General features: G+C 44.3%; 2 protein-coding genes across 5 annotated transcripts; one reads left to right on the top strand and one right to left on the bottom strand.

The window, feature by feature from the left end:
• Window positions 1-446: 446 nt before the first annotated feature.
• Window positions 447-4,161, bottom strand: si:dkey-1k23.3 (titin). Its single transcript, XM_063018283.1, has 5 exons — window positions 3,786-4,161; window positions 3,627-3,690; window positions 2,637-2,757; window positions 1,289-1,573; window positions 447-879 (listed from the first exon to the last, which is right to left on the bottom strand). The coding sequence occupies exons 1-5, from the start codon at window positions 4,159-4,161 to the stop codon at window positions 553-555; spliced, it is 1,173 nt and encodes a 390-aa protein (XP_062874353.1). The 3' UTR covers window positions 447-552.
• Window positions 2,663-21,656, top strand: LOC134335549 (coiled-coil domain-containing protein 60-like). Of its 4 annotated transcripts, none has more exons than XM_063018101.1 (14): window positions 2,663-2,782; window positions 4,952-6,638; window positions 10,149-10,225; window positions 13,657-13,821; window positions 13,908-14,033; window positions 14,124-14,228; window positions 14,343-14,433; window positions 15,458-15,656; window positions 16,489-16,582; window positions 17,729-17,806; window positions 18,226-18,366; window positions 19,201-19,290; window positions 19,905-20,100; window positions 21,327-21,656. In XM_063018101.1, the coding sequence occupies exons 2-14, from the start codon at window positions 6,462-6,464 to the stop codon at window positions 21,423-21,425; spliced, it is 1,638 nt and encodes a 545-aa protein (XP_062874171.1). In that variant the 5' UTR covers window positions 2,663-2,782; window positions 4,952-6,461; the 3' UTR covers window positions 21,426-21,656. The 4 variants fall into 4 exon arrangements, 3 of the variants coding, with proteins under 3 accessions (XP_062874171.1, XP_062874172.1, XP_062874173.1); XR_010015611.1 differs by lacking the exon at window positions 2,663-2,782 and adding an exon at window positions 21,063-21,200 and having other exon boundaries at window positions 4,885-6,638; window positions 21,327-21,408; XM_063018102.1 differs by lacking the exon at window positions 2,663-2,782 and having other exon boundaries at window positions 4,885-6,638; window positions 21,291-21,416.
• Window positions 21,657-23,971: the final 2,315 nt, after the last annotated feature.

Genomic DNA, 23,971 nt, shown 5'->3' with positions numbered 1-23,971 from the left:
GGTGGTCAGATTGGTTTGATTTAATGGTTTTATAGAGGGTTTGGTTGGTGGTCAGGCTGGTCTGGTTTAATGGTTTTGGTTGGTGGTCAGATTGGTCTGATTTAATTGTTTTAGATGTGTTTTGGTTGGCAGTCTGATTGGTTTGGTTTAATGGTTGTAGAGAGTGGTTGATGGTCAATCTAGTTGGGTTTTCGTTGGTGGTCAGATTAGAGTGGCTTGGTTTAGAGGGTGTTTCGGTCATTTTCCCCTTTGGACATTTCCCACACATGTCCATGTGGACGCCCGACTGGCCGATAGTGCCAATGAGATTCTAACCCTAGCGGTAGTGGGTTAACATAGTTTACTGCAGCACCACCTGAGCGCCCCATCTGACGTATGGTTAATGTCTGATTCAGTTTTGTTTGAGCAGTAGGAAAGAAAAACCTCCACGTTTAATTTGCTCTGGTTTTATTAGTACCACAAGGGTGTGTGTTACAACAAACTACATTTCTTACACAACTCTCATTAATAGTAAGTGATCAAACAGACTCTACTTTAATCGATCAGAGAACGTTACTCAGATTTCTTCATATGCTCGATTGCTCTTTGCTCAGTGATGTCCAGCTGAGGTTGGATCTCCTCCTGGGTTTGTACAGGGACGGGCTGCTCCTCCTCAGGTTTCACACGTCTCGGCTCTCCGTCCACTGGTTCTGGTTCCTGGACCGGTCTTTGGTCTTCTTGTTCCTGGATCTCTCTTTCCTTCTCCTCTTCCAGAATCCTTCTGTCTCCTTCGGGTGTCGCCATATCTGAAGGTCGAGGAGCTTCAGGTTCTTCGGGAGCTGTAGGTGTTTTAGGTTCTTCTGGCAAATCTGGAACCTTGTCAGTGACTCCTACTGAATCCTGGAATGAAAATAAACCACACAGACATTTCAGATTCAAGAAGTATTGTAGAACTACAAAGTGCTTCTATATGGTAAGTGGAGCTGATAAAATGGACAGTGAGTGTAGAAACAAGAAGGTGGTTTTAATGTTATGGCTGATCAGTGTATGAACTTAATTTTAATTCTGCCATGTAGAGTGTTCAAAGATCCAACCAAGGTTCTGCTAGAAGCTTCTCTAAACCTTCTGACACGTTTGTTTTTGCACAAATAAGTTCAGAATAATTCAGTCGGAGAAAATAACGTTGCAGGAATCATCACAATCCCAAAACTTCCCTCCAACTGCATCTCAATCTTTGACCTGAACCGTTCATGGTAGTCCTCACTAACCCTTCAGTGCTAATTGCTAATTAAACTCCTAAGTCACTTACAACTCTTTCTTCAGCACCTTCCTCCATCTTCTGCTCTTCCTCCTTCCTCTTTTTATCTTCCTCCTGGATCACGGCAGCTTCCTCCGCTGCGTCCACACGTTCCTGATCCCTCAGATCCTCAGGAGCTCCGTCTATCCAACGGATCCTCTCGTCAGCACCCACGGGCCGAGCACCCACGTCGGGCTTCTCTGCGAACGGACCGGTGACCACGTCTCGCTCCGTTACCCCGGGCCGGCGCCGCTCATCTAATTTCTGGTCTTCCAGTTTCGGTGCCTCCATCTCCACCTGCGGCAGAATAAACTGAAGTTTTAGAGCCTCAGAATGAAATAAATAATAAAGCGGCACCTTTAAATGCCACCGACGCTTCACAGAGAGTAATGAGCAAAGGGCAGCGACCGCTCCAGGGGTGAAAGCGCTCTATTTAATCACTCTGTTTGCTTATTATAATAATTATGTCACTGGTAATTGGAAAGAAGAGGAAAAAAGTTCATTTATAAGCAGCTTTGCAGTTTCGGATGTTTTTTTATTTATTATTTAATTGCGTGTTTAACTATTTATGAAATCTGCAGAGCTCTAATACAGAATACAGCATTTCACTTGGCAATTTTGATAATAAATAATGACTGCAAATAAGAACTCTTGGCTTAGACAAATAATTATAATGCTTGTAATGTTCCGAATAAATACGTTTAACATGCTTTTACATTTTTATAAACATCTAAGCTCTCAGATTTTTTTTATTATTATTTATTATTATTTTCCTCCTCATTTATTCATTTCCAATGTATTTTTTTTTACAGTTCTGCTACCACCTTCACCACCCACATGCTGGCCAAGGAGGGTCATGCTATGCCTTGTGTTCCTCCACTGTTTGTCCCGGCGCTCTTGCAGCAGCAGTAAGGTAAAGCCCTGTTCTTCCCTCCTACTGTAACACCAGGCTGATAGCACAGATATTTGGTTCACACCTCCACGTCACAATTATTCGCCCTACACAATATTACTGATCCTGCTGCTAGTCTGTAGGACCTGAAGTTGGGTTGTGAAATAATGAAACAATTTGGACTCGATAACCAGCTTTTATCTGCTTCAGCTGTGATCTGTTACTGTATATAAACACCAGCCAGAGATTTGAGTCTTCAAGGTGTGTTCGAACCATGCTGTAAACTAAGGAGCTGCTCACAGAAGCTGAGAGAGGATTCATTTCCTGTCTACCATGCTGTCAAATCAGCTCAGGACATGACCGCACCTGTAGTCAGTCAGGTCTTTATGAGTGCTCAGAAATATGGTTTCAAACCAGCTCTTGTGTGTGTATCAGTTTGTAGTGGACATGATGGACTTTTGGACTTGCCTGGACTGAGATGGTTGTATCAGCCGCTGGTGGGAGGTCTGGTAACGGAACCTCAACGGTGAGAACTCCATCTCCAGTAATGAATGAGTGAATACTTGTTGCTTCGATTCCATCAGGAAGCCTGTAGATGCGTTAAAGAAGAAAAGGTAAACAAATATACGATCGTAATATAAAATAAATTATTACATCAGTATTTAAAATAAAAAGTAAATACAGCCGAGGTCAAAAGTTTACATACACTTGTTTGTGTTCTTTTTTTCAATTTATTTCTGCATTTTCTCCCCATTTACCGTACTCAGTTTGTCCTCCACTGCTGGTGGATCCCTGATTGCAGTCGAGGTGGGTATATTGCTGCTCACGCCTCCTCCGACCCGCGCCCAGCCCTTAGCGGAACCCTTTTTTACCCATGCATTCTGCACAGGCGCCTCTATCTGCTCATCAGGGTCCTTACACAGCGTTTGAAGACCCCGCCCACATAGTCCGGTCATCCCGCCCTAGCAGAAACTATTCCCCGCTAGATGGCGCCCAGTCGAGTTCCCGCTGTGCCACCTGGGCGGCTATTTTCCTTTTCTGTGATTGAATGATCAGTCAGATGTGGCCAAAAGTATTAGGACACCTGACCTTGAGCTTGTCAGACGTCCAATTTAAAAAAAAAAAAAAAAAATGCTATTAAAATAGAGCGACGTCTGTGTGATCTTTCCAGTTAGAACAACAGCCGCTCTTCTGCGAAGCTTCTCACATGCCCGTGGGAATTTGTGCCCGTATTTAAAAAGGCTGGGCGCTGATATTTGTGTTCTGGGGTGGGACTGAAGTCAGGGATCTGTCTAAAGCAAAGTCTGAAGCATAGAACCTCCAATTAGCAATTGTTGTGTCAATAATTAGAAAGGGTGTCCTGATACTTTTCCATCTTCTGTGATTATTTCTATAATTTCTGGACTCATGTTTATCATTCATAGGGAACAAAATGTTTAGATTTATTTAGGAACTCACTTGTATTTCCTTACGAAGGACCTAGAGATGTACCCGTGCTCGTCCTGCCTCTCGTCATGTGTTCCTGTGATTACAAACGAACCTCAGTTTGTTCTGGATTTGGTTTTAAACTCCCAGATATGTTGTGTTTATAATAAAATATATATAATTCACACTCACCTCCAACCACCAAAAATCCGTCATGAGTTCTGATCGTGATCTCCGACGGAGCGAAATGATTCACGTCCAGACTCACTCTCCACTTGCACTGCTGGGTGGTGACCTCCGAAACGCCTCCGCCCATCTCCCGGTGGATCTTCAGCCCTGGCTGTGGGGTGAACTCCACCGAGCGGGTGTACCCGGACCAGGAGGACGTCCAGAGCTTCCTAAATACGCTCTCCATCCAGCTCAGGTCTCTGAAATCGATGAACGGGGGCTGGCCGAAGTGCTGGTTGTAGAGCAGACTGGGCTGCCAGCCGTAGCTCGGAGGGTGCAGGGGGGCGACGCCGCAGAATCCGGCGTCCGTTCCGACTGAAGATTTGGTTTTGTCCTCCATGCTAAAGACGCTGTGAACTGTTCGGATGAAGTTTAATCTGCTCTGATCGGAGGCTGATTGCTGGTTGGAGACAGCCTGTCGGGCTCTTTTATAGGCCCCGCTAGCCTTTTAGCACCTACGGAGCAGCTCTGCTGATGCTAGCGGGCGGGAATTTATGGAGTTAGTGACAGAGAGCTATCTGGAACCGCTGATGCTTATTCAGGGATATTTATAGATCTGAAAGGAAAATGGGAAATAGCTTTCGGATGAGGCTGGACTCAAAGATGGGACCCAAGATGAGCTTTGTCACGTAGCGACCATCATTAGCACGGTGCGGAGAGCGCGACAGCTGGAAGCAGAGCCGCATGCTAGTCAACTAGCTGTGAAATGTTGTTTGGCTGGTTGGGAACGAGTATGACTAAGCAGAGGAGAAGATTGCGCTCCTCAGAGGGATCGCCCTCGGCTTCTGTCGGCTTTGACAGGTGCACGTTTAACTCTCCGAAATGCACCGTTTACGTTTCAAGATATATAATTTATATATTTATTTATTTTTGGCCTTTATTTTGTACTGTGATCAATTTTGGAACCATAATTCAGTCCCAAATTTCTTTAACAACATGAATAAAATATATAAATCATTAATAATAACTTAAAAGTGTTTAATCGCTTTGTCTCTGAGTGAATATTTACTACATGGACTTAAATATCAGGACACACAAACATTTATACTGTGCTGCTCCCTCTTTCCTTCGTAGCTTTAATATCATCCACACTTTGGAGTGTGTCTGTGGGAATTTGTGTGTTTATTTAGTAGTCTCAGAAAGGTCAGGCAATGATGCTAGAAGAGAAGAGAAGTGAAGAGAAGCGAAGACAAGACGAGAAGCAAGAAGAAGAGAAGAGAAGAGAAGCGAGGTAAAGAGAAGCAAAGAGAAGAAGAGAAGTGAAAGAGAAGAGAAGCGAAGAGAAAGAGAAGAGAAGCGAGGAGAAAGAGAAGAGAAGCGAGGAGAAGAGAAAGAAGAGAAAGAGAAGCGAGGAGAAAGAGAAGAGAAGCGAGGAGAAGAGAAAGAAGAGAAAGAGAAGCGAGGAGGAAGAGAAGAGTTTTTTTGTTTTGTTTATTTGGATTTTAACGTCATGTTTTACACTTTGGTTACATTCATGACAGACACACGGTAGTTACTCGTTACACAAGATTCATCACTTCTCAAGGTTATATTGAACACAGTCATGGACAATTTAGTATCTCCAGTTCACCTCACTTGCATGTTTTTGGACTGTGGGAGGAAACCGGAGCACCCGGGGGAAACCCACGCAGACATGGGGAGAACATGCAAACTCCACACAGAAAGGACCCGGACCGCCCCACCTGGGGATCGAACCCAGGACCTTCTTGCTGTGAGGCGACAGTGCTACCCACTTAGCCACCGTGCCGCCCCGAAAGAGAAGAGAAGCAAGGAGAAGAGAAAGAAGAGAAAGAGAAGCGAGGAAAATGAAAGCGAAGAGAATCAAAGAGAAGCGAAGAGAAAGAAAAGAGAAGCGAAGAGAAAGAAAAGAGAAGCGAGGAATAGAGAAGAGAAGAGAAAAGAAGGCGTGGTTCACAATTTAAGTTTAATTCATCCCAGTAGTGGAGAACTGGAGCTTCTTTAGTCAAGCCATGTCTTCATATAGAGGGAAGACTTCCCCAAATTGTTGCCACAATGTTTTTTTTTAATGCATTTTTCTCCCGGTTTAGCACATCCAATATTGTCTTCCGCTGCTGACAGACTCCAGATTTGCATCCAAGGAGAGCACGCCGCTGCCCACGCCTTCTTTACACGTGTACAGCCCTCCTCTTCTGTCAATCAGGGTCCTTACACAGCGTATGAAGACCCACCCACCCACATATAGTCCGGTCCCCACCCTGCAGATACCATGGCCAATTAGTATCTGCCGCAGGCACTGCCAATTATGCCCACCAGATGGCGCCCAGCCGACCGGTGGTTGCCACAATGTTAAAAGCATGTTGTTTACCCCATATCAGTTTTATACACTTTATAGCAACAGCTGTGGCGGAAACGACTAAATTCCTTCATACTTTTAACCATTTAGTGTACATGCAGTCCACAGTAGTTGAACACTCTGAGCACTTTGACCCCTGAACAAAGAAAAATGGGGATTTATTTTCCTCTCGAACCGGTTTGAAATGATCCTGTTACCACTGGAGACTGAACACAGAACAGACGCCGGTTGCTCCGCATGTTCTGTTCTGAGTTTGTTTGTCTTGTGAATGACTTGAACACTTTTCATACTTTCTTATCCTAGTTTGTCTTTAAAAGCAGAGCGGCATGTCGAAAACTCTACAGCACTGCCCAGTTTTGGACCTTGGACAGTTCTTGAAGATAAAGGCGGTTCATAAGAACCCAAACCGGGAGCCGGACGTGTGGCAGAACTTTCACCAGAGACACCAGACGCGGTGTGGAGACGGGGAAGAGAAACGTCGTCCAGAGCCCGAAAATGTGCAGGTAGTAAAATTTACACTCCAGTTTTGGTGCGGATCAGTTTCTGTAAAGAGGGTGAATGAAAGAATGAAAGTATTTGGACGCCTGATCGTGAGCTTGATGGACGTCTAATAATAATAATGATCTTTTACCTACATTTACATTCTCTGCATTTAGCAGATGCCTTTATTTAAAGCGACTTACACTACTCTGACAGTATATAGTCTAAGCAACTGAGGGATAGGGGCCTTGCTAAGGGCCCAACAGTGGCAACCTGGCAGTGGTGAGGCTTGAACCAGCATCATTTTGATTACTAGTCCAGTACCTTAACCACTGAGCTACAACTGCCCTTTTATCCAAAGTGACTTACAGCACTGAGACAGTACAGTCTACGCAACTAAGGGTTAAGGGTCCAACAGTGGCAACCTGGCAGTAGTGGGGCTCAAACTAGCAACCTCCTGATTACTAGTCCTGTACCTTAACTGCTAGACTACAACAGAACAACAGCTGCTCCTCTGAGAAGCTTCTCACAACACTTTGAAGTGTGTCTGTGTGTGGGAATTTGTGCCTCTACAGTCAAAAACATGACAGTACTTGTTTGGCCGGGCGCTGATCGATCAGTCGGTGTTCCAGTTCATCCCAGAGCTGTTGAGCAGGGCTGAGGTCAGGGCTCTGTGCAGGACACTGGAGCTTTTCTTCACATCTTTATAAAGCTCGCTCATGCTGAAGTAGGTAAAGGCCTTCCCTAAACTGTTGCTGCCAAGTCAGAAGCATGTTGAAGGCTGAAACATATGAATTCAATAATCACAATACTTTTGTCCGTATAGTGTATACATATTGTTTTGAACTCGGGTTCAGAGCCCGTGGTCAGTCAGCAGAGAGTGAGTGGGTGAAGGACTGTGCCGTCTGGTCAGCACTGCCAAGTTGACTGATGTAGAAGCAGGAATTTCGGGCGGGGCTGTTGTTTGCCCCGGGAGCGCGCGGCGAGCGGCCGTGTACCCGTGTCGAACATGAGCGGATTTATTGCTGATGGGATCATCTATCAGGAGGTGAAGGCGAGGGAGACGAGGGAGAAATCGGCCGGAGGAAAGTCCTCCGTCTGAACCGAGCCGCGGTCGACGCCCTCGAGGCCGCTAGCACGTCACTCATTTTTCTACAAAGACGACGCCTGCCGTGCTGAAACGTTCGGGGTCGTTCCACCTAATGGGAGCTATTTACGTGTAGTAACTGCACTGAATCTAGTAACACACACACTTACTTATTCAGAATGTGTTTTGGTCGAATCTCAGGCACCTTCGTTTGATTTTTTTTCTAAGTGGAAGATGAGCTGTATATGAGTAACAGGACTGAGAGTAACAGGACTGAGAGTAACAGGACTGAGTTTTTAACCTAGAATTACTGTAGTAAATAGATTAAATATAGCAGCATGGAGAACATGCTAAAAGCTCGAACACTGAACAAAAAACAACCAAGAAAAAATTTTGTTAACAGGAATGAACGTTTAGGTAACAGGAATGAACGTTTAGGTAACAGGAATAACAGGAATGTACGTGTAGGTGACGGGAATGAACGTTTAGGTAACAGGAATGTACGTTTAGGTAACAGGAATGACAGGAATGTACGTTTAGGTAACAGGAATGTACGTGTAGGTAACGGGAATGAACGTTTAGGTAACAGGAATGTACGTGTAGGTAACGGGAATGTACGTTTAGGTAACAGGAATGACAGGAATGTACGTTTAGGTAACAGGAATGACAGGAATGTACGTTTAGGTAACAGGAATGAACGTTTAGGTAACAGGAATGTACGAGTAGGTAACGGGAATGTACATTTAGGTAACAGGAATGTACGTTTAGGTAACAGGAATGTAAGTTTAGGTAACAGGAATGTACGTTTAGGTAACAGGAATGACAGGAATGTACGTTTAGGTAACAGGAATGAACGTTTAGGTAACAGGAATGTACGTTTAGGTAACAGGAATGTACATTTAGGTAACAGGAATGACAGGAATGTACGTGTAGGTAACGGGAAAGAACGTTTAGGTAACAGGAATGAACGCTTAGGTAACAGGAATGATAGGAATGTACGTGTAGGTAACGGGAATGAACGTTTAGGTAACAGGAATGACAGGAATGTACGTGTAGGTAACAGGAATGTACGTGTAGGTAACAGGAATGACAGGAATGTACGTGTAGGTAACAGGAATGACAGGAATGTACGTGTAGGTAACAGGAATGAACGTTTAGGTAACAGGAATGAACGTGTAGGTAACAGGAATGAGCGTTTAGGTAACAGGAATGTACGTGTAGGTAACAGGAATGAATGTGTAGATGAATCTTCTCAGTCAGAGGTACAATATTATCAAACATACAGGGGGAAAGGGAGAACCTACTAATGCTCTTCACGTGACCTTCTGTAGGTACAGATCATGAACATTTCTGTTCTAAATATGATCTGATTGATGAGAATATTCTCACATGTTTATTATCAGAAGGATGAATATGTGAGGGTAACAGGACTGAGGGACTAAAACATGGATTTTAATCTCATTATTCTACATTTCTGATGGATTTTATTTAGTGTTATGGTGGTTTTATGAGCATTTTAAATGATATATCCTAAATTTGCAGTTAGATAAATGTGCAGGACACTTTACTCAATTAAAAAAGATGTTAAAGTTCATTTCATATACATTTAAACATATATCGTCCTGGGGGGCGGAGTTGGCACCGATTCGGCAGAATGGCACGGTTGTCACCTCACAGAAACTGATTGAACTCGTCGAGGTTCTCAACCTGCCGCCTATGGCACAAAGGTGTGACCCGCACTTCAATGCCAAACTCGTGTTGGTCCTGTCCTGTATGAACGACGTCGCCCTTTATGACCACGCAGGTCAGCATATAGCAAGCTGGCACAAACTGACCCTGCACTGTTACTTTATTCAATAAGCACCAAACATTGGCACCCTCATCATCCTCTCACCCTCTGAACCCTTCAGGAGAAAACACGGTATGAGGTCAGCACGGGTCACTGCTCGGTCTCGTATGCACACGAGGTCACACCCGGGCCGAAAACAACAGGATGTGAAATGTATGGTAATTAAACCGTCTATAAATTAACTGACTGAGCTACTTCTTAAACGTCTCACTTTGGGACGCTTGCTCGCACCCGTGACCTTTGATAAGCGTCAACTGGTTTGTTTTTGTTCTTCTGGTCTTTGGTTGGTTGTTATGGGCGCACAAAGCTGATTGGCATCAACCAGCCAGTTGGTAGTTGGTCTTCATGAGCTAGAAATGGAAGTTCCCAGGATACATGGTCAAAAGTATTGGGACACCCCAGATTTTCACTGATGTTAAATAAACTACATGCTTCCATATGTGGTAACATTTTGGGAAAAGCCATTTCCTTTCCCTTTCTACTCCAGTACCTTAATCACTGAGCTACCGCTGCTGTCTTTGGACTGTGGGAGGCAACCACAGCTCCTTATGTACTTACTTTATGTACCTTATGTTATTTATTGGTTTATTTCTGCAGAATTCGCCTCCAAGGTGGCTGCAGATCCAGAACAGAGGCGACACCGACGCCCTCCGGAGGCATCTGCGGCGCTCCAGGTTGGTTTTGGCATCAGAATGTGTTTTCGTTTCCATGCCGTCGTCAGGGAGCGCCAGGCTGCAGCTGTTATTTTCCTGTGACAATGATTGGAACAAAAGTATTTGGACACCTGACCGCGAGCTTGCTGGACATCCCATTCCAAAATATCGGGCGTATTTTGGGAGATGCCACGCCCTTGCAGCTGTCTGTGTAGTGCATTATTCTGTGCATCGTTTAAAAGCCGCATCCACCATCAAACACCAGCGTCCACTGACATCGGTGTTTACAAACACCTTCATTCAACGGCAATCACCTATAAAACGTCGTGGTATCCTGGTCAGGGTCACAGCAGGTCCGGTTCCACCAAGAAAAACTGAGCGTAAGGCAGCAATACCCTTAACAATGTGCCAGTCACTATTTATTCGAACCCGTATCTTGGCAGACGTGGGCTAACAGACATGGTTTATGTGTTGATGTCTTTGATGTTCACTTTGATGTCTGACTCCTAATGCAGCCTTTACTACTTTACTATCTGTGGGAATTTGTGCCCGTTGACTTTATAGAGCACTGGTGGCACTGATGTTAGATTAGAAGACCTGTCTCTCACGCCCAGGTGGCACAGAGGGATATTCCGCTAGCACACCAGCGCCGAGATTCTGAACTCCTCGGTTCGAAACTCGACATTGCCACCGGTCGGCTGGGCGCCATCCAGCGGTCAGACACGTTTCTGCTAGGGCAAGATGACCGGACTATGTGGGTGGGGTCTTGAAATGCTGTGTAAGGACCCTGATTAGCAGATAGAGAGGCGCCTGTGCAGAATGCATGGGTGGAAAAGGATTCCGCTAAGGGCTGGATGCGGGTCGGAGGAGGCGTGAGCAGCAATATACCCTCCTCACCTACAATCAGGGATCCACCAGCAGCGGAAGACAAATTGACTACGATAAATTAGAAGAAAATACATAAATCAAATGAAAAAAAAAAAAAAACTGTCTCTCCTTCGTCTCTCGTCCATGTGCTTTGTGCAGAGCGGCCCGGTCAACATGCTACACAATTATAACCATATGATGTTTTATTTTATAGAATTATATTAATTACACGCATGTTTGCGCTGGGTGTGGGTAAAACACCACATGAGATCAGTCGTTAACGCGCCAGTCCCTCGCACGTGCTCAGTAAATCGATAGCGGCGCGCCGCGGCTCGAGCCCGATCTGTTGTAGGAACGGCGTTTGTTGTGTTGTCGCCGTGGGGATTTGTCATTTTTCAAGACGGAGCTCAAAATAGCTCGAATCATTCCAGTACATTTGATTCGGAGCCTCCTGTGATGAAAGGAACAGCCGTCAGCCAGTCATTACGGCGAGATGCAGGCGAGTTTAAAAAGGCTTTGGAAAAAAAATACGCCTGTAATCGCTCGGAATGACAATGCGCAGTAAGTGAGGAATGAAAGCGTGATTGCTGCGACAGTACGGACGCTGGACGGGTGCAGCGGGGTGTCGGCCGGGTCGAATAAAATAAAATACATAATAAATAAATAAATAAATAAATAAATTAAAAAAACAACCCTCCTCGCTCAGTGAATAAGAGCCGTAGTGAAATAGGTGGACACCTGACCTGCTCATGTGCATAATGGAACTGGAACACCAACTGAGACTTTCTTGACCAAATGGGCACAAATGACCACAGACACACTCCAAAGTCTTGTGAGAAGCGGCTGCTGTTCTAGCAGGAAAGATCAATGCTCATGGTCAGGCGTCCAAATACTTGTGGCCCCTCATTGAGACTACATTTACATATTTGGCATTGAGGAGACGCCTTTATCCAAAGCGACTTACATTACAGTTACAATTAAGCAATTGAGGGTTAAGGGCCTTGCTCAAGGGCCCAACAGCAGCAACTTGGCAGTGGTGGGGCTTGAACCAGCGACCTTCTGATTACTAGTCCAGTACCCTAACCACTAGGCTACGGCTTGCGACTATAACATCTTCATTATTTACATTATTTACATTTATGCCGTAGCAAAAACGCTCTTCCAAAGTGACTTATAATTACGACTCAATACAAGTCGAGCAGTTGAGGGTTAAGGGTCTCGTTCAGGGGCCCAACGGTGGCAAACTGGAGGTGGTGGGACTCAAACCAGCAACCTTCTGATTAGTACTCCAGTACCTTAACCACTGCTGTCTTTGGACTGCAGGAAGCAACCGGTTCACCCGGAGGAAACCCACATAGACACAATGGGAGAACATGCAAACTCCACACAGAAAGGACCCCCTCTACTTGGGAATCGAACCCATGACCTTCTCGCTGTGATGTGACAGTGCTACCCGATTTACAGATTTATGATGATTTATATACCGCGGTCAGATTTCTAACAGGGCGTCTGTGTCATTTCTTTGTGGACACCAGGTTTATCCACCGAGTCTGAAACTGAGTGACGGTGTGTCTCTGTGCCCGACCTTTCTGTCTGTTTTCTCTCTCATGCCAAGTTTAAGACTGGCAGGCTTTACAGCTGGCATTTGGTCCCTGCATGAGAAGAATAAAACATGTTGTTACCCAGCAGGCCTTTCTCGTCCTCTCTGGGCATCACGAACCGCCTGACATTTATGAAACTGAGAGGGGAATTATAAACGCTGAATGTGTCACGGTGCTGCCCTGCAGTCAATCAGTAGAAAGTATTCAGACGCCTCGAGCATGAGTGACCAGGCGGTATGATGACTTGGTGGGTAGCACTGTCTCCTCACAGCGAGAAGGTCCTGGGTTCCATTACCAGGAGGAGCGGTTCGGGTCCTTTCTGTGTGGAGTTTGCATGTTCTTCCCGTGTCTGTGTGAGTTTCCTCCGGGAGCTCCGGTTTCCTCTACAAAGACAAAGACGTGCAAGTGAGGTAAATTTTTGGCATTTAGTAGATGCCTTCTTCCAAAGCGAATTACAGTACAGTTACAGTATACAGTCTGAGCAATTGAGGGTTAAGGGCCCAGTAGCAGCAACCTGGCAGTGGTGGGGCTTGAACTAGCAACCTTTTGATTACTAGTCCAGTACCTTAACCACTAGGCTACAACTGCCCACCATCAAACACTAACACTTTTTTTTTTTATCTTATTTTCATGGACCGTTTTGTCCTGGCGTCCTGGTCAGGGCTGCAGCAAAATTCAGGACGCCAAGTTCATCGATTCGAACCCGGATCTCAGCAGATGTGGGCTAATATAAAATATATAAAATGCAGACGTAGTTTATCAATATAAAAGTGTTTGATGGTTAATGCTGGCTGATTTTATTTTTTGGTGTCTGATGGTCCCTGATTGGTGCTTTAATTATGATGCTGAATGGAGTTTCTTGGTGGTGGTCGTTGGGGGTCATGGAACGATTCAGAACGTTCCAGCACTGGTGGGAAAACTGCTGTTAATAAATGAAGATGGAATCTGGTATGAGGAGTGTAACTGTGGGGATTTGTCCTCTAGGAAGCTGGTTTCTGCAGTGAAGCGAGGTTGTAGCTACTACCAACTCCTCCAGGAACAGGAGGAACAGAAGACAGAAAGGAGGAGGAAGAAAGAGGAGCGGAGATGCGGCGAGCTTCGGCCGCCGTCCAGCGTCTCTGACTCGGACACGGACGACGAGGACGAGATGTAACGTCGCCTGTTTACTGTTTTACTCTCAGGCTTTCATTTCCACCACACATGTACATGGTTAAACATGTAGCATCTCTGATCAGGTCTGCTGATGGACGCGGTTCCTCATCGCTGTCCAGACGAAGCAGGAAGAGACGGAGCCAGACGCCACGCCCCTTCACTCCAGTCCACCAGTCTCTGGCCTCGGATCAGCCACAAGGTTTACCCGAGTGAGGCACCTTCACTACACCCACTGTTACCCGTTGCTGTCGTTCTCTCTCCACCGGGTGTGTCAGGTCTCATGTTCTCTGTTCCTGTAGGGCGTGTGTGTATCGCCAGCTGTGCTGTCTGTGTTGGCTTCTGGAGTCTCTCAGTCTGGACCGGTCTGGAGGTTTTGGACCAGTGGCTTCCTGCTGGGATGCTAAGTACCTAGTTTCACTGATATATGAACACCAAATTACTATCGGTGATTTTGGGTGGAATGTTTCATGGTGGATGTCCAAAAACTCTTTCTCTTTCTTTCTTTGTTGATCTTCAAGATATTCAGGCAGGAGTAGATCTACTCTGAAAACTCAGAACAGAGAGAAGGTGATTCAGACCGAGTGGGAACGCTTTATTTCTCCACCCAAGGTAGTTGATACAAGTAGCTGGATAGATTGGTTTGTGTATGGACGGATGGATGGTTTGCACGGAGGGATGGTTTGGATGGACCATTTGGATGGATGGATGGATGGTTTGGATGGATGGATGGATGGATGGTTTGGATGGATGGATGGATGGAGGGAAGGTTTGGATGGATGGATGGATGGATGGTTTGGATGGATGGATGGATGGAGGGAAGGTTTGGATGGATGGATGGATGGATGGATGGAGGGAAGGTTTGGATAGATGGATGGATGGATGGTTTGGATGGATGGATGGATGGATGGAGGGATGGTTTGGATGGATGGTTTGGATGGATGGATGGATGGATGGATGGAGGGAAGGTTTGGATGGATGGATGGATGGAGGGAAGGTTTGGATGGATGGATGGAGGGATGGTTTGGATGGATGGATGGATGGTTTGGATGGATGGATGGAGGGAAGGTTTGGACTGACGGATGGGTGGTTGGGATGGAGGAACGGATGGACTGTTTGGATGAATGGTTTGGTCTGATGGATGGATGGTTTGCATAAATAGACAGACGGATGAATGGTTTTGATGGACTGATGGATGGTTTGAATGAACAGATGGACGGTTTGGATAGAGGAACGGATGGACGGTTTGGATGGACGGTTTGAATGAACGGATGGACGGTTTGGATGGACAGTTTGGATGGACACTTTGGATGGATGGACGCTTTGGATGGACGCTTTGAATGAACGGATGGACGGTTTGGATGGACAGTTTGGATGGACGCTTTGAATGGTTGTTGATAGTGTAGATAAACAGATGGATGGTTTGGAAGTAGGGATGGATTGTATAAATGGATGGACGGATGGTTTGTATGGATGGGTGGTTGGATGGATTGGTTTGTGGATGTATGGATGCATGAATAGATGGGCTAGACGGATGGACGACTGGACAGTTGCATAGATGGATGGATGGATGAATGGATTAATAGATAAAGCAGAAGATGAACAGATTGAGTTTTTTCTCTCTCGTCTCTCTCAGTCTCTGCGGTCTGTGTTCAGGGTGGCTCGTCTGGCCTCTTCGACCCAAAAGTCTTTCACCCTCGGTGTAACATCCTCATCATCCATGGGTACCGCATCGTCGCTAGGCAACATGTCATCTTGTGATGTCACTGTTTCCACTGAAGAGAGCGAGTCGACAAGTGTCATCATGTCTGAGGCGGATCCTCCGGTTTCTAAATGTACGTCACACAGGACTGACCCGGTTAATTATTCCACACCAATCGGATCGCAGTATTTTATTAGCTCATTTATCATCTGAGAAACGTCATAAAGCTTCTGTATTACAGTTAAAGGTTTACATGCTGTTATAGGGGGATTTCCATGGTTTCTACAACTGTTCCTCATTTCTTTGTCCAAATAAACTTAAAATAAATGTGTTTTTCTAAAATCTCTTGAGTGTGTTTTAAACATATTACAATCTGCGAGGTTAAAAACACACAAACAGCAACTTGATTGTGATATTTTGGACGAACCGATCAGAATGACAGAGCTGAAGTTACAGATTTTGACCAGCAGAGGGAGATGTAGCTTCACTTTTATAGTGTGGTTTCTAAACTCTCGATTTTTAGTTAACGTCTTTAGCCTGGACAGGGTCGAGGTGTGTACGGCAGAAGGCAGAAGTACTCTAGGGATGCAGATTTATTATTTAAAAGCCAATAATTGACCACCATTGGTTAGTTTTGTTGTAAACAGCTTCAGGATTAATTGTTTTGTGGTGGGAATGCAGAACAGGAGCATGTACATCTATAGAGCAGTTTAGCCTTGCTTTTAGTCACAGTCATACTGGAACAGGAAAGGGCCTTCCCTAAACTGTTGCTGCAAAGCTGGAAGCATTTAAAGTCCTTTATATATATAATTTATTAATTACACCTGTTAGCAACTGTTGTGGCTGAAACACATAAATGTAATAATAGAAGCAGTGTCCCAATACTTTTGTCCCCTGTGTGTGTGTGTGTGTGTGTGTGTGTGTGTGTGTGTGTGTGTGTGTGTGTGTGTGTGTGTATGTTTCAGACCTGCAGAAGTTGCTGGACGAGGTCCACCAGAGCGTTCATAAGGAGCTTTATGGATCACGCTTGGACGACAGTTCTGATCCACACACGGTCGGGTAAACATCACATCCCTCCTCACCACAACACAGCACATTCATGCGTTCTCATGAACCACTTCATCCTGGTCAGGGTCACAGTGCATCCAAATTCACTCGGATACCGGGCGGTGGGAGGTGCGGTATGGAGGAGCAGCTGGGAGAGGGTGTTGGGGTGGGTGATGCACATCAACATGGTTCTTAGAGACGTGGGTTAGAGAGTCACGTCCGTCAGCTGAGCATGGGCGTTTCTGCATGTTCTCACCATGTTCTCACTGTGTTCTTACAATGTTCTCCCTGTGTTCCTTCATGTTCACCATGTTCCCACCATCTTCTTACCATGTTCTCACTGTGATCCCTTACTACGATCCCTCACCATGTTTTCACAGTGTTCCCACAATGTTCTCACCAAGTTCTCTTACTGTGTTCCTACCATGTTCTCACTGTGTTCCCTCACTATGATCCCTCACCGTGTTCCCTCACCGTGTTTTCACAGTGTTCCCACAATGTTCTCACGAAGTTCTCTTACTGTGTTCCTACCATGTTTTCACTGTGTTCTCACAGTGTTCCTACCATGTTCTCACTGTGTTCCCTCACCGTGTTCCCTCACCGTGTTCCATCACTGTGTTTTCACCGTGTTCCCACAATGTTCTCACGAAGTTCTCTTACTGTGTTCCTACCATGTTTTCACTGTGTTCTCACAGTGTTCCTACCATGTTCTTGCTGTGTTCCCTCATTGTGTTTCCTCACCGTGATCCCTCACCATGTTACCTTACTGTGTTCCCACCGTGTTCACTGAGTCCTCACCATGTTCTCACCGTGTTCCCTCACCGTGCTTCCACCATGTTCTTACAATGTTCTCACTGTTCTCACCATGTTCTCTTACTGTGTTCTCACACCGTGTTTCCTCAGTGTGTCCATGCACGTATTCTCCAGGTACTTTGTTTTTCTCACACCTTGCAGAACCAGAGAAACTGTTGTTAGGTGTGAGTGAGTGAATTTGTGAGTCAGTGATGCCCAGTGATTGGTTGGCAGCATGTCCAGGGTGTGGTCTTACCCTAAGCTCAGCGTTTGCACTGGACCCATCATGACCCTGACCAGCCTAAAGCTTTTGGTAACAATTAATGTGTGTGTGTGTGTGTGTGTGTGTGTTTATTCCATTTCCAGCTTTATGGCAGTCAGAGCTGCAGTTCCCAGTCAGAACGACACCGATACAGAGAAGATAGAGTCACACCAACCAGGAAGGTGAGATTTACCACAAACACAAACCGTGATGGTCAGAAGTCTGAAGTACAAACTTTAAACCTTTATGCTAACAGTCATCCAGCATTTCTGAGGCCACTTGAAGACACAGCTGAGCGTTCAGACAGTTTATATGATGCGTGGTGGGGGCACAGGGACACAATCAAGGGCCTTCCCTAAACTGTTGCTGCAAAGTCAAAAGCACATCATTTTCTTTGTCATTATTTTATTACAGCTGTTAGTAACTGTTCTGGCTGAAACACATAAATTCAATAATCAGAAGAGGCGTCCCAATACCTTTGTCTATATATTGTATAATAAATGTTTATAATTCATTGCTGTAGTTCTAGTTGGTTTGCTGATGTTTTGTAAATCTTTGTGAGAATCATTATTTGTTGTTGTTTGTGTTTCATCATGACCAGTTCCCAGCCTGAGCGTCCCTCTGAATCCTCGCTGTCCAGCCTCAGGAAGGAGGCCGTGCTGGACAAGATGAAGACGACGTTTGAAGCGAGAGCAGTAGAACTGAGACAGAATTTATCGGACGCTCTTAATCGCAGTACCAGGTAAAACTAATATGTCTGTGAGAAAGTAATCGCCCCCCTTTCTGATTATTGTGTTTTTATTGTGCTGGACGATGTCCGGATTTAGACACACATATAAAATTGGCTTCCGGCTGTTGGTAGCTCTCTACAATGTACATTACAGTATACAGACTAAACTAATATTGCACACATTTTAACCTGCTAGGCAAAAGTTTGCATATACACAAAAATAAATACGAAAATGAGGTTAGAAAATTGTGTTTTCGTCGTGAATTTTATTAATTTCAAAAGAAATAAAAGAAAAAAAGCTCACCAAGACTGGGATGTAATTTTATCGCTTTGCCACAAGGCGGCGCCAGAAGCTTACAGCACAAAACTTGAAGTTTTAATGACTTCAAATTGTGCTGTGTGTGTGTGTGTGTGTGTGTGTGTGTGTGTGTGTGTGTGTGTGTGTGTGTGTTATTGGGCAAACTTTCCTCAGTGAAAGCAAACACATACACACTCATAAACACTGACCTGCACACTAATACATTTAGTACATACACATACACTTTTATACCTGTACACACACGTACTCATACTCACATACCTACTCTTAGATACACACAATGAGTAATAAACATTAGAAATGAAATGACAGTGTAATACAGTATGTGTGAAGTGCAGCGTGGCATGTAAACAGGTCAGCTCTAGTTATTAATAAGTTTAATAGCATTCGGAAATAAACTGTTTCTGTGTCTGTTGGATTTTGTGTTGCTTGTATGCAGTATTTTTAATTCTTAAAAGTATTTTTAATCTCTGTCCTGCTGCATGAACCAAATACACCCCAGGTTTGTCCATTGTGTTCCTCTGCAGATGTTTCTCCGCCACAGTGATGGGTGTGACCTTAAAATCAGGAGTACGGGGGACTGAAGACACCCCAGGAACACCGTACAGCACCCACTGGTCTGTGTAAAATAAACAAGGCCACATTAAAATATTAAATAAATAAGGCTAATCTGGGTACACATGCTCACTGCTTCCACTTTAAAATGGGTTAGAACCCAGATTATTGATTTAAAGATAAAGATAGACTTAATTGTCATTGTTATACATGAAATATAGATTATTTACGTGGTCATGTGGATATATACGCAGGGTTTGAATGGTGCAAAACAGAACACCGTACTCAGTATTAGATTAGATTAGATTAGATTAGATTCAACTTTGTCATTATACATGTACAAGCACAAGGCAACGAAATGCAGTTTAGCATCTAACCAGAAGTGCAATAAGCAGCAAGTGCAGGATGTACAGTATCTACGATATACATTATTTACAGGATACAGGCAGTGGTATGAACAAGATATACAGGTGAATATATTATTATATGTACTATTGAATGTATTATCACAGTAGAGAAAATTATAATACTAATATTATTATTATTGCACACATTATATTGATTTGCTGTTAGTTACTGCTGTGCCTAAAACACATGAATTCATTATTAGAAAGGCTGTCCCAATACTTTTGTCCATGTAATGTATGTTTATCCCTGTGTGTGTGTGTGTGTGTAGGCTCTCGTCGTTAATCAGCAGTCTCACCAGCAGTGATCTCACACACTCCAGCAGGAAGTTGCAGTGTGTGTTAGACAAGCTGAACCATTTTACTCAGGAGGAAACGCTGCGTATCCGACCACAGACTTTCCTCAGGGTCCTGAACACACTTCCACCCTGGGAGCTCTGCTGCCCCGACCTGTGTGTGGCTATTGAGGTCAGTCTTAACACTTACAAGTGCACGTGTGTGAATTGTGTGGAATCTTGTGAGTGATTTTTGAGTAAAGATTGATGTTAATAAAGGCTGTGTTCCAAACTGCACCTTAGTAGTGTGTGTGGCACACCTAGAGAGTCCGAGTCTCACTTGTACTACCGACCTGGCTGTCCTGGGTGCTCAGAATAAAGCAGTGTCTGAGCAAGTGAAGGTTGGATTGGGTTTCATCTCACTGGTGCTAAAACAGTGATTCCTGCTGTCTGGTCCAGGTACCAGTACGAGCAATGAAGGAAGACCTGGGGCATAGTGTAACTGTGAGAATTGACTGCTGGTGGGTGCTAGTCTGCAGCCCTCTTCGGCCAGCAGGGGGGTAGTGCAAGCAGCAGAGGAATTGTAATGGTGGGATAAAAAGGGCTGAATTGTAATTTTATCGCTTCGCCACAAGGCGGCGCCAGAAGCTTACACAAGGAAACTTGTGGTTTGCCTGAATGCAAACTGAGCAAACTGGTTTCACTGGGAAAGTTTGGCCCCCTTCCCCTACACACACACACACACACACACTCACACACACACTTGCACAAACACTCTGAGATGTACATACATAAACACACTAAGATACACACATTAATACATTTAGTACACACACACAGTACTCGGATACACTCATTTATGCACTCAGGTAACACACACAATGAATTGCTTTGACTATATTTACAATTAAACATCAAAAACTGAAATCTCTGACACTTAGAAAAGTATTCAGACCCTTTAATTCTTTATAAACTCTGTAGACGCTCCTTTGGCAGCGATTACACCTGTAGGTCGTTTGGATGCGTCTCTACAAGCTTTGTTCTTCATGGCAGAGCCTTTCAAACTCTATCAGATATCTTTACAGAGTCTGGGCCACTCGAGGACATTCGGAGTCCTGCCCTGAGACCACGCCTGTGTTGTTTCGTCTGTTAAAGGGTCAACTGTCACCTCGGTCAGTTTAAGGATGTTCCTGTATTTAGCTGCTTTTATTTAAAGTGGTTCCTGTGTGGTCCTGTTCCATGAGGATGAGATGCAGGGGACTACGGGGGGCAGACGGACTTCCGTCAGGAACGGTAATCCTACAATGTGCACCTGTAAGGAAGGTGTAGCAGATAAACGAAGCAGTTACTGTAGATAAACTGACTGAGCGTGTTTATTTTAAGGGTGTGCTGCTGTTCCTCTCTCTGTATCTCCTGTAGATAGTGAGGAGGAACGTAGTGAAGATGCCTGCAGACGAGTACGACGCCTGGCTGCAGAGCAAGGTCGACCTGCCGAACAGCGTTAAACCCGACAGATAGTTCCCGCTCGGATCAGTAACGTATGTTCTATTTATGCGGCACCATCTGAGACGCCGGGTTATTTTAGAACATAAATGCAGAGGTGTGAAAAAGTATTCACCTTCTTTCAAGCTGCCGCTGCTGTTAACGTACGTCTCCATACTGAATGATTTATAATGTTATATTTTTGTTTAATGATCTTAAAACAGGGACACAACACACAAAAGTAAATAAAGGAATTAACTACAAATATCAACCGCTTGTTCCTAAATTAGCCAGTTCACTAATTAAATTGCTGAGAGAGTTTAGCTGATGGAACGCAGCCCTGTAAATTAAACCTCACCAGTAAAACCGTTCTGTCAGTTAATTCCATTCGCTATCAGGAAATTCTTAAGATTAATAACAAAGATGTTAAACATACGATATTGTCAAAAGTATTTGGACACCTGAGCATGAGCTTGGCAGACATTCCATTTCAGATGCAGATGCTTTTATCCAAAGCGACTTACAGTCTAAGAAAATGGTGGTTAAACAGTGGCAACCTGGCAGTGGTGGGGTTTGAACCAGCAACCTTCTGCTTACTAGTCCAGTACCTTAACCGATAGGCTACAACTGCCCTATTAAAATACAGTACTAAAACAGCAGCATCTCCTCCCAAAAGGTTTTTTACAATACTGTGGTATGTCTGTGTATGGGAATTTGTGCCAGTTTAGTCAAAAGATGACTGCATTTTTATGGCTGGGTACTGATCATTCAGTCGGTGTTCCGGTTCATCTCAGAGCTGTTGAGTAGGGCTGAGGTCAGGGTCTCTGTGCAGGACACTGGAGCTTCTTGATTTTTAAACTGAGCTTTTCTTCATGTCTTTATAGCGCGTAGTTGTAGCATAGCATAGAGTTCTGGACTAGTAATCAAAAGGTTGCTGGTTCAAGCCCCACCACTGGTTTTGGGCCCCTTGAGCAAGGCCCTTAACACTCAATTGCTCAGAGTATATACCGTCACAGTACTGTAAGTCGCTTTGGATAAAGGCGTCTGCTAAATGCCAAAAATGTAAATGTAGAGCGCAGTCATGCTAGAACAGGTAAGGGCCTTCCCTACACTGTAGCTGCCAAGCTGGAAGCATATATAAATATAAAACACATATTTCCTTTATATAAACCATTTTTTACTCCAGTTAGCAACGACTGTGGCCGAAACACATGCATTTAATAATTAGAAGTGGTGTCCCAATACTTTTGTTCATATAGTGTATTTCTTATGTCTATTCTGGTTTGTTCTTTCTGTTTTATTTGTGTTTGTACACATCTGCTTTTACAAACACTGAAGCTGCTGAAGCGAGACACATCCTGTTTTGATAACCTGGTGTGTGTTGGAATGATGAACTTGTGTGTTTGTTGTTTTAACATCAGGGGTATGAACTGCTATCTCCAGTATTATATACAGTATGTTACTATACTATTTTCTTCATTAAGGTTTTAATAGATAAACATTACAAGGGTTTCTTTTTTTACAGTTATTAAGCTTCTTTGGAACTTTAACAACTGTCCCTATTTGCAAAATTAGCCTTCAGTTGTGATATATACGTACGTATAGACGTATATCCCAAACTACTTATTAATTATCACTGAATACAGTTCAAGCAATTGTGGGTTAAGGGCTTTGCTCAGGGGGAGGGATGGTGGGGCTTGAACCAGCAACCTCATGATTACTAGTCCAGTACCTGAACTGCTGAGCTACCGCTGTCCTCAAGGGCCTCGTTTAAGGGCCCAACAGCAGCTGAATGACAGATAATAATGCTCTAGCACATAATGCTGAAATTATTTGGATTTCAGCTTTATAGGAAGTTCTGAAGAGTAGGCTGAGGTGTAGATTGCCACCGTCTTGAAGAACTGAGTGATTTTAATCCAAAAGAAGCTTTAATGTCCCATTTAAAACCATCCTGGACCAGAATGAGAGAGTTCTCAATGCGAGGGCTGGATTGAAGCATTAGAAGGTCTTTAAAATAAGCAAATCATTCACTGAAAAAAGTTTTTGCACTTTGGTGTCTGCTGGCTTACATTGGGAACAAAGCTGTGTGTGTTCTGTCAAACAATATTCCCCCAGTATCACCAATCTGTGGGGCCCTTCACCGGTGACCAGACAGAACCCCCTCTCATGACTACGAAAGTCATGCAGAAGCTCTACCGAGGGGGTTGGGTGAGTCCAACACAGGAACTAGCGCATCTACAGACTCCATACTGGTAGGTTGATATGCGTGGATGCATTGTAGGAGCTTAGATGCATTTATATATTTATTCATTCATTAATCCAAACTGTAATACAAGTCTGTTGATAGATGGAACAGTGTTGCAGCTTCACAGACCTGGGTTTGCCCACTGTCTCACAAGCTTTATTTTTTACTTTGGTTCATTTGTGGTACTCTGGTATCTTTACAAAAGCATGCAAAAGGTGGGTTGGCTGCTCCAAATTGCTCCTAAGTGAATGTGAATCTGTGATTAAATGTTCTCTGTGATGATTTGGTTATCTGTCCAGGGTTGAATGTTTATTAAAAATGATGACTAGACAAAAAA

This window comes from Trichomycterus rosablanca, chromosome 21 (genome assembly GCF_030014385.1).
Source record: "Trichomycterus rosablanca isolate fTriRos1 chromosome 21, fTriRos1.hap1, whole genome shotgun sequence".
In the NCBI taxonomy this organism is placed as follows: Eukaryota; Metazoa; Chordata; class Actinopteri; order Siluriformes; family Trichomycteridae; genus Trichomycterus; species Trichomycterus rosablanca.
Note: the sequence above shows the minus strand (reverse complement) of the source record. Positions and strands in the feature narration are given on the sequence as shown.

Bases quoted from the DNA above. Each gene is read 5' to 3' on its own strand.
- si:dkey-1k23.3 (XM_063018283.1), bottom strand. From the start codon at position 4,161: ATGGAGGACAAAACCAAATCTTCAGTCGGAACGGACGCCGGATTCTGC. The intron at 2,758-3,626 runs GTGAGTTCCTAA...ACGCATCTACAG, and splicing joins TCCTTCGTAAGGAAATACAA to GCTTCCTGATGGAATCGAAG. The intron at 880-1,288 runs GTAAGTGACTTA...TTTTCATTCCAG, and splicing joins AAGGTGCTGAAGAAAGAGTT to GATTCAGTAGGAGTCACTGA.
- LOC134335549 (XM_063018101.1), top strand. From the start codon at position 6,462: ATGTCGAAAACTCTACAGCACTGCCCAGTTTTGGACCTTGGACAGTTC. The intron at 14,034-14,123 runs GTGAGGCACCTT...CTGTTCCTGTAG, and splicing joins CAGCCACAAGGTTTACCCGA to GGCGTGTGTGTATCGCCAGC. The intron at 18,367-19,200 runs GTAAAACTAATA...GTTCCTCTGCAG, and splicing joins GCTCTTAATCGCAGTACCAG to ATGTTTCTCCGCCACAGTGA.